The sequence below is a fragment of the Mus pahari genome, unplaced genomic scaffold, assembly GCF_900095145.1.
Source record: "Mus pahari unplaced genomic scaffold, PAHARI_EIJ_v1.1 scaffold_9805_1, whole genome shotgun sequence".
NCBI classification, from domain to species: domain Eukaryota; kingdom Metazoa; phylum Chordata; class Mammalia; order Rodentia; family Muridae; genus Mus; species Mus pahari.
Genome location: NW_018392871.1, coordinates 5,665 through 14,831, shown reverse-complemented (window position 1 = coordinate 14,831; position 9,167 = coordinate 5,665). Strand labels below are relative to the sequence as shown.

The 9,167-nt window shown below is 40.0% G+C and overlaps 1 protein-coding gene across 2 annotated transcripts in view; it reads left to right on the top strand.

Annotated features, from left to right (window-relative positions):
• The first annotated feature begins 971 nt into the window (after window positions 1-971).
• The window catches only part of LOC110315222 (olfactory receptor 1468-like), a 10,228-nt gene continuing 2,032 nt past the window's right edge, over window positions 972-9,167 (top strand). The window contains exon 1 of one of the 2 annotated variants that reach the window (XM_021189332.1): window positions 972-1,880. In XM_021189332.1, the coding sequence (XP_021044991.1) occupies window positions 972-1,880 (909 nt within the window). Of the gene's footprint in view, window positions 1,911-9,167 lie in introns of those variants that run through there. The other variant, XM_021189331.1, reaches the window with a different exon arrangement.

Genomic DNA, 9,167 nt, shown 5'->3' with positions numbered 1-9,167 from the left:
ATTTACACCTATGAGGAAAGGAAACATTTTTTAGGATCTTTGTCCTTGTACTTAGAGAAATTGTAGTCATCTGAAAAATAAATGAGAAAAAAATATACGATGGAACGCCTATGTTAGAATGGCACAATGTACATGAAGCATATTGAAGGAGAAGAGAAGGCTCAGGAGACAGGAGAACATGAACTTACTCTGTTTCTGTATTCCAGTAATGACAAGATATAATCACCATATGTCGATATAATCCCACAGAGAAGTATAATAGGAGAATTGAGGGGAGACTCTGTATAATATATGACAGCCATTCATGGTAACAAAAAGGTGAGTGGATTAAATTCAAAGATTTCTGAAAAAATATGAAATTTGTTTACTGTGTTATGGATGACTGGAGAGGTATGACAACATGAATGTTGTGGGGCACAATAAATGCAGGCATGAATTTCACTTGGGTTTTTTTGAGTTTCTGATGCCTGTCATATATGTAATTGAACAAAAATGATTAGTTAACAGGAGCAAAAATCTATGTTACAGGGATATGTGTGTCAGAGTTTGAAATTGTATCTACTGCATTGGCGTATATCTCTCTTGAAATTTATATGTAAGGATGGTGATCAAAGTTTATGCAAATTCAAGAACATGAATTTATAAAATAACATAAAACAAGTTACAAAAGAATAAACTATTTACATAGGATGAACAAGAAGTAGCAAAGGAAAGCATTACATCATTTGCCTCTAAGTAGATATGGCCTAGAACTGTCTGGGAAAGGATGGGAGATGGAAATCTGCTAAAGAGAATTTGAGAAAAATCATTACTGATTGTAATGATTACAGATATTTGGAGTTTGATAGTATAATTACCATTATGGCTATCAGATCCATTCTTGTAGAATACATGCCCCAGATATATTTTCATTTTTATTTTGAATTTTAAGGGACACTTACATTTTCTCTTTAGGATACTGGAGAGAACGAATGGTAATGAACAACCAAACTGTCATCACCCAGTTCTTCCTCCTGGGACTGCCCATCCCCCCAGAGCACCAGCACCTGTTCTATGCCCTGTTCCTGGCCATGTACCTTACAACTGTCCTGGGAAACCTCATCATCATCATCCTTATAATACTGGACTCCCATCTCCACACACCCATGTACTTGTTTCTCAGCAATTTGTCCTTCTCTGATCTCTGCTTTTCCTCCGTCACAATGCCTGAGTTGCTGTACAATATGCAGAGCCAGGACACATCCATCTCCTATGTGGGTTGTCTGACACAGCTATACTTCTTCATGGTTTTTGCAGACATGGAGAACTTTCTTCTTGTGGTCATGGCCTATGACCGCTATATGGCCATCTGCTTCCCCCTTCATTACATGAACATCATGAGCCCCAAGCTCTGTGTGTGTATGGTGGTACTGTTATGGGCACTTACTGTGTTGTATTCCATGTTACATACTCTACTTTTGGCCAGACTGTCATTCTGTGATGACAACATGATCCCCCATTTTTTCTGTGACATATCTGCCCTGCTCAAGTTGGCCTGCTCTGATATTTATATTAATGAACTAATGATATTTATCTTGGGAGGGCTTGTTACTGTTATCCCATTCTTACTCATTGTTGTGTCCTATGTACAAATTGTCTCTTCCATCCTAAAGGTTTCATCTACTCAGGGTATACACAAGGTCTTCTCCACTTGTGGCTCCCATTTGTCTGTTGTTTCACTGTTCTATGGGACAATTATTGGTCTCTACTTATGTCCATCAGCTAATAACTCTACTGTGAAGAAGATTGCCATGGCCATGATGTATACAGTAGTGACTCCCATGCTGAATCCCTTCATCTATAGCCTGAGGAACAGAGATATTAAAGATGCCCTGATAAGAGTCCTTTGCAAGAAGAAAAGCATATTATAATGCCAACATTGGGATATTTACTTAAATTTATCTAGTAAATATGTTGATAGTAATATTATAGGATTATCCCTGTATGTAATATAGGAACGCAGTATATAATATCTCCATTTGCAAAGGAAAGGTTTGCAAAGTAGTTCAGTAGGGGAAGAGAACCTTAGTGACTCTGTGGTGCCATCCTCTGATTTGTACATGTAAGTTTAGAAAATCATTAGGTAAGAGCCACTACCTTATCACTTTTCCATCCCTTATCGTCCTTTTGGTATTGCAAATAGATTCTTCTATAATACAGTACTTCCCACCCACAGTTTCCTCTCCCTCCACTCCTCTTAGCTACCCACAATTCTCCTCCCCCAGAGCTACTTTCCTTCCATTTGCTCTTTAGGAAAGATCAGGCCTCCAAACTATAACAGCCAAACAGGAGGAAACAAGATACAATAAGACAAGATCAAACCTCTCATATTGAGCTGGACAAGGCAAGCCTATAGGAAGAAATGAGTCTGAAGAGCAGGCAAAAGCATGAGATATGCCTATTCCCAGTGTCAGGATTACAAACACACACACACACACACACACACACACACACACACACACACACACACACACCAATCTAAAAGTCCTATTATATACTCAGATGACCTGTTACAGATCTATGAAAGCCTTGTGCTTGCCATTTAGGTCTCTGTGAGCCCAAGTAAGCCTCGCTTAGTTGATTCGACGAGCCAGTCTTCTCCTGCTGTCTTCCTTCCTTTCTGATTCTTACAATCTGTCTTCCCCCTCTTACATTGAATTCCCTGATATCCTAGCTGGTACACTGAATGAGACCTCCAAAATAGACTCCTTTCTACATAATGTCTGGTGTTTGGCTTCTACAACTGCTCCAATCCAGTGCCCAATGGAACCTTTCTGATTACTGGACAGGATATCTATTTATGATTATAGCAGAATATCATTCAGTTGTTTTTTATTTTTTGCCTGTTGTGGTTGATTCTAATTTAACTTTCTGGGACATCCGATCCCCAGTTCCTGCCCACTCAGGCAGTGTAGAGCATGTGGTGCCTCCTCTGGACTGAGCCTCAAGTTAAACCAAATATTAGTTGGCCACTCCTACATGGCCACATCACCATTGCCCCAGCACATCTTGAAATCAGAACAGATTGTAGGTGAGGGTTTTGTGGCTGGGTAGATTTTCATGTTTCTTTTTTGAGTCCTTCAGATTACCTTCCTATACCAAGGAGATAGAATATATGGGTGAAGTCTCCAAGCCCACACCAGTTTGACCTCTCTATGTTCAGTGAGATGTGCAGGTGTTGTCCTCAGCAATGTGGGGGGGGGGGACACTGTCAGTAGTTATCAGAGAGAAAACTGTCATAAGCATCAACCTGGATTATTTATGAATCTCTGTGGGAACTACTAGGTCAACAAATAAACCCAATGTAATGAAATATTATCATTGGGATCCTTGCCTGGCTAGAAAAAATTGCCACTTCAGACCCTGTATCTCCCAGTGGTAGAAGTCCTCTCTAAGGTCACCCACATAGACTCCAGAAAGATTCTACTTCACTTTTTCTCACAGCTCCCAAAATGCTCCCTCAATTCCAGCTACTTATTCCTATACTTTCTCATTCCTTCACTTCTGTCCACCTTGTTCATGCTGCTCCTATACTCACCTGTCTCTTTTTGGCATGGTGTAAAAGTTATCCTTGCATTATTCTAATGCTGATTTCTGTGCTTCTATATCTGGTTGTAATCCTTATTCTGAGAATCTCCTGTCTCAACGTTGTGGAAACATTTCTTCTCATATCCTGACTGGTCAATAAAGAAGCTGATCAGCCAATGTCTGAATAGAGGAATTAATAGGGATAAGCTTCCTACCAGCCAGGGGAGGCAGAGGGGGAGAGGGAAAGTGAGGATTCACCATGAGTCCAGGAGATACCATGAGAAAACACCTAGAGCAGAGAGAGGCATATCAGTACTAAAATGCAAGTATCATGGGGACATTGGCAAGGAGGTAGGAAAATTAGCTTCGAAAATTCGATTACTACTGTTCAGTTGCTGTGCTGTGTTAAAGCTGCTAAATAAATAAATAAAATATTCCAGTATCAATTACTTGGGAGCTAGCAAGGTTAAGAGAAAAATTGCAACACATAAATTTGTACTAACAGTCTCCAGTCTACCTACAGAATTGATATTTTATTTCCCCTTTACAGGGAAATCTATCCTTCCCCCACATAGCACTCCTATTTACATTGCCTCTCTGAGTCTGCAGATTAGGGTTTGGTTTTCCTATATTTAACAGTTAATATTTATTCATAAGTAAATGCATGCCACATTTGTCTTTCTGGACCTGGAATACCTCACTGAGGATAAAATTTTCTAGTTGCAGCCATTTGCATGCAAATTTCATGATGTCAGTTTTGTTCTGTTTTGTTTTTAAGTTGAATTATACTCTATTGTACAAATGCACTGCATTTTCCTTATTTATTCTTTGGCTTAGGGACATCTAGGTTATTTCTAGTTCCTGGCTATTGTGAACAAATAGTTGAGCAATTGTCCTTGTTGTGAAATGGAGTATCCTTTGGGTATATGCCCAAAACTGATATAGCTAGGTCTTGGGGTAGATTGAATCCCAATTTTCCTGAGAATTATTTTATTTTATCCCAATTTCTGTGTTGACTGCACTATAACATTTAACTGTTAATAAATAATATATCATGATCCTAAGCTGATGTTTCATAGCATCCAAATATCTCAAATACAACCTTTCATAATGTTTCCTACTGTTCTCCTTACACTAATTTCTATACCAGAACAAACAGAAAAGTTAAATATGTAAAAAAAGCACACACAAACATGTACATAAACCATAGAAAGACAAATTATGAAACCATAAAATATAAGCAAAAGACCAATAACATAAAAATGCTCCAAGAAAGTATTATAAGAGAAAAATCTCCAAAAATTACCACTGAGTTTCAGTTTGTTGTCTATAACTGGGCCTGGGGCCTGCCCTATGATATGGTTTGAATGCCCAGTGAGACTGTTTGGAGAAAAAGAAATTCTCCTTTGTGAGTGGTCTGGGTTAAGGATGGGAGAACATGTCGACTTCCCCTTTCTCAATACTAGGACACCATCCTGGACTTGAGTAGGTCCTGAGCATACAGCCACTCTCTCTGGGAGTTCATAGGTAAATCAGTCCCATCGAGTCTGGAAGGTATTGCTTCCTTGGAGTCTTCCATTCCCACTGATTCTTATAAACTTTCCTCTTCCTCGTCCACAAATTTCCTGGACCCACGAGGAAAGGGGTTTGATAAAACATTCCACATAGAACTGGAGATTCAAATGTCTCTCACCTTCTGTACATCATCTAGTTGTGGCCCTCTGTATTGTTTCCATCTATTGCAGGAGGAAGCTTTTCTGAAAATGACTGAGTATGACATTTCTCTATGGATATAAAAGCATGCTATTAAGGGTCAATATAGTGCTACATTTCTTCAGCTGAACAATAGTATTTGATTTTCTCCTAGGTCCATGACCTATCTTGTTCCAGGTTCTTGGTCACCTGAGCAGTGTCAGGCACGGGATCCATCTCATGGAGTAGACCTTAAATCCAATCAGGTTTGTTACTTCCATAGGTTTTATGCCACTGTTGGAGCAGTGTATCATGTAGGTACATCACTACTGTAGACAAAGGCTTTATAGACGAGTTAGTGTTTACTGTACTAATAATGTGTAGAGTAGTTATAGTATGAACATAGTCAGTAGAAGTAAAGGCTCTAGTTAGGCATGAACTTGATTCTCCATATCCAGTGAGATATGTAGGTGTTGTCTTTACCAATAGGGCCTTATCGTCAGTTTATAGAGAAATCTCCAGTTCTTGAAATGGGTTTCATCTAGATGACTTATAGACCAACCAAGGAATACCTGCAAACAACCCAAGCAATTTTCAGAGCTATTGGAGGTTCTAAACAAACTAATGGTACAAGGACAAAGACCTTAGTATTTGAGGATTGAATATATCCCCCATGACATCTTTCTCTTTGATCCAAGAGGTCTCAGAGAAAAAACTGAAAGGTGTATTCAGAATGATGGAGGTGAAATACAGTCATGATCACCTAACTAAAGCATAGAGCTGCTTTTGCTGGTATGACTGAAGTAAGTTCTGGAACAAAAGACCTACAATTGTATACAAAGTATATATAGATTACTAAGTTTGTTCTCTTTTGCTGGAGAAGGTAGCAGTAGTTTCACTGATATAGAAGTTGAGGATACCATTGAACTCTGTCTACTGTTTTGTCTGTTTTGCACCTCTGTGGTTAAAGAGGAAAGAGTTATTCTAGTCATTTTTTCAGAAGCTCCACGGCCATTGGTCTTAATATTTCAAATCTCCCATAGAGGTCATACATCAATAGAAGTGTATGAAAGAATAAAGTGTTTACCACAGGGCAACTAGGAAGCAGAAGGAGAGTGTACTCTTGAAAAGTATGTTTGTGACTATATAACTCTTGGCTGGATCCCTGGTCTGTAGGAGCGTGGCAGAACCCCAAGAGTGTCCTGCCTCCCTGTGAAAAGTTCACCCTTTTGTCATGGAATATTTTGGTTTCTCTAACTGTGATGATTGAGAGTTTTGTTGGGCCCAGTAGCCTGAGCTGGTATTTGTACTCTCTTAGGGTCTGCATGACATCTGTCCAAACTATTCTGACTTTTAGAGTCTCTGCTGAGAAGCCTGGTGTCATTCTGATAGATCTACCTTTATATATTACTTAACCTTTCTCCATTATCACTTTTCTAAAACGTTAATATTTATTTATTTATTTATTTATTTATTTATTTATTTATTTACACACCAGATTTGATTCCACTCTCTGTCCACTCTCCAACTGTTCCACATCGAATACCTCTCCCCATCCCCCTGTCTCCACAAGGATGTCCCCACCACTCACCACCTACCATCACCCACCACCCACCCCACCAGACCTCTAAACTCCCTGGGTCCTTCAGTTTCTTGAGAGCTAGGTACATTTTTTCTGACTGAGCCTATACCCGGCAGTCCTCTGCTGTATATGTGTAAGGGGCTTCATATCAGCTTGTGTGTGCTGGCTGGTTGGTGGTCCAGTGTTTGAGAGATCTCAGGGGTCCAGGTTAATTGAGACTGCTGATCCTCTACAGGGTTTTCCTCCTCCTCAGCTTCTTCCAGTTTTCCCCTAATTCAACCACAGGGATTAGCAGATTCTGTCCATTGGTTGGGTGCAAATATCTGCATCTGACTCTTTCAGATGCTTGATGGGTCTTTTGGAGGTCAGTCATGACAGGTCCCTTTTTGTGAGCACTCCATAGTCTCAGTAATAGTGTCAGGCCTTGGGGCCTCCCCTTGAGTTGGATCCTACTTTGGGCCTATCTCTGGACCTTCTTTTCCTCAAGCTCCTCTCCATTTCCATCCCTGCAGTTCTTTCAGGGATCAGAGTTTTGACTGTGGGATTTCAACCCCATCCCTCACTTTATGCCCTGACTTTCTGTTGGAGGAGGGATCTATAAGTTTCCTCTCCCCACTGTAGGACATTTCATCTAAGGTCTCTTCTTTTGAGTCCCAAGAGTCTCTTACCTTTCGAGGCTCTCTACATTCTGGAGGTCCCCCAACCTTCTCCCTCTCAAGGTTGCCTGTTTCCATTCTTTCTGCTGGCCCTCAGTGCTTCAGGCCTTTTCCCTTACCCAATACCAGATTATATTCCACTCTTCCCCATACCCCATCCACTCTCCCTCACAGGTCCCTCTCTACCTTTCCCCATGTGATTGCTTTCTTCTCCCTCCTAAGTGGGACTGAGGCATCCTCACTTGGACCCTTCATCTTGTTGACCTTTTTTAATTCTGTGAACTGTATCTTGGGTATTCTGTACTTTTTTGGCTAATATCCTCTTATATACTTTCTTTGTTCTGTGCATTTAGTGTTTTGATTACTATGTGATAGGAGGATTTTTCTCTTCTAGTCAAATCTATTTGATGTTTTGTAGGCTTCTTGTACATTTATGACCAACTATTTCTAGGGAAGTTTTCTTCTATAATTTTGTTGAAAATGTTTTTTGGTCCTGTGAGCTGGGAATCTTCACTCTCTTTTATTCCTTTTGTTCTTAGGTTTGATCTTTGCATTGTGTCCTGAATTTCCTATATATTTTGGGTTAGGAGCTTTTCTGTTTTTTATTTTCTTTGACCATTGTGTCAACAACATCTTCTGTGGTATCTTCTATGCCTGTATCTATTGTATTCTGTTGGTGACACTTGTATTGGTTATTTCTGATCTCTTTCCTAGGTTTTCCATTTCCAGGATTTCCTCCATTTGTGATTTCTTTATTGTTTCTACTTCCATTTTTAGTTCTTGTTCCATTTTGTTCAATTCCTTTACCTGTTTGATTGTGTTTCATTCATTTTCTTAAGTGAATTATTTGCTTCCTCTTTAAGGGCTTCTACCTGTTTGCCTATATTTCTTTAAGTGAGTTACTTATATCCTCCATAAAGGCCTGAATTATCTTCAGAAATGGGATTTTAGGTTAGCATCACGCTTTTCAGGTGTGTGAGGTATCCAGGGTTTGTTGAGATGGGAGAACTAGGTTCTGATGGTGCCAAAATATATTGGCTTCTGTTGCTTATGTACTTGTGCTTACCTCTCACCATCTGGTTATCTCTGGTATTAACTGGGTTGGGTTTCTCTGTCTGCATCTGCCTCCTGTGACCCTGGTTGCATCAGATCTCCTGGGAGACCTGAGCATTGCGTCCTGAGCTGCAGCAGAGACCTAAAAACTAAGGCATACTGAGAGAGACAGTGTGCAAATCTACCCTGTTGGAAGTGCAGACCCAAAGGGAGAGAGGGTTAACACAGAGGGGAGGGGTCCTGTGTTCACTGAAATGCTTTGGGTTCCCAGCTCTTGTGGTTATTTGGGCAAAGGTCTCAGCTGTTGCCCTGACTCTAGTATATCCCTTTGGAGACCTGCAGACTGTGGGGTTGTGAGAGAGGCAAACATACTGACCTGACCCAGTGGAGGTACAAACCAAAAGGGCTAGTGTTTTGATTATTATGTAACAAGAAGATTTTCTTTTCTGATCCAATCTATTTGGTGTTCTGTAAGCTTCTTGTACATTTATGGACAACTCTTTCTTTAGATTAGGGAAGTTTTCTGTCTAGAAATTTGTCCATTTCCTCCAGGTTTTCCAGTTTTTTTGAGTATAGCCTTTTGTAGTAGGATCTGATGATGTTCTGGATTTCCTCAG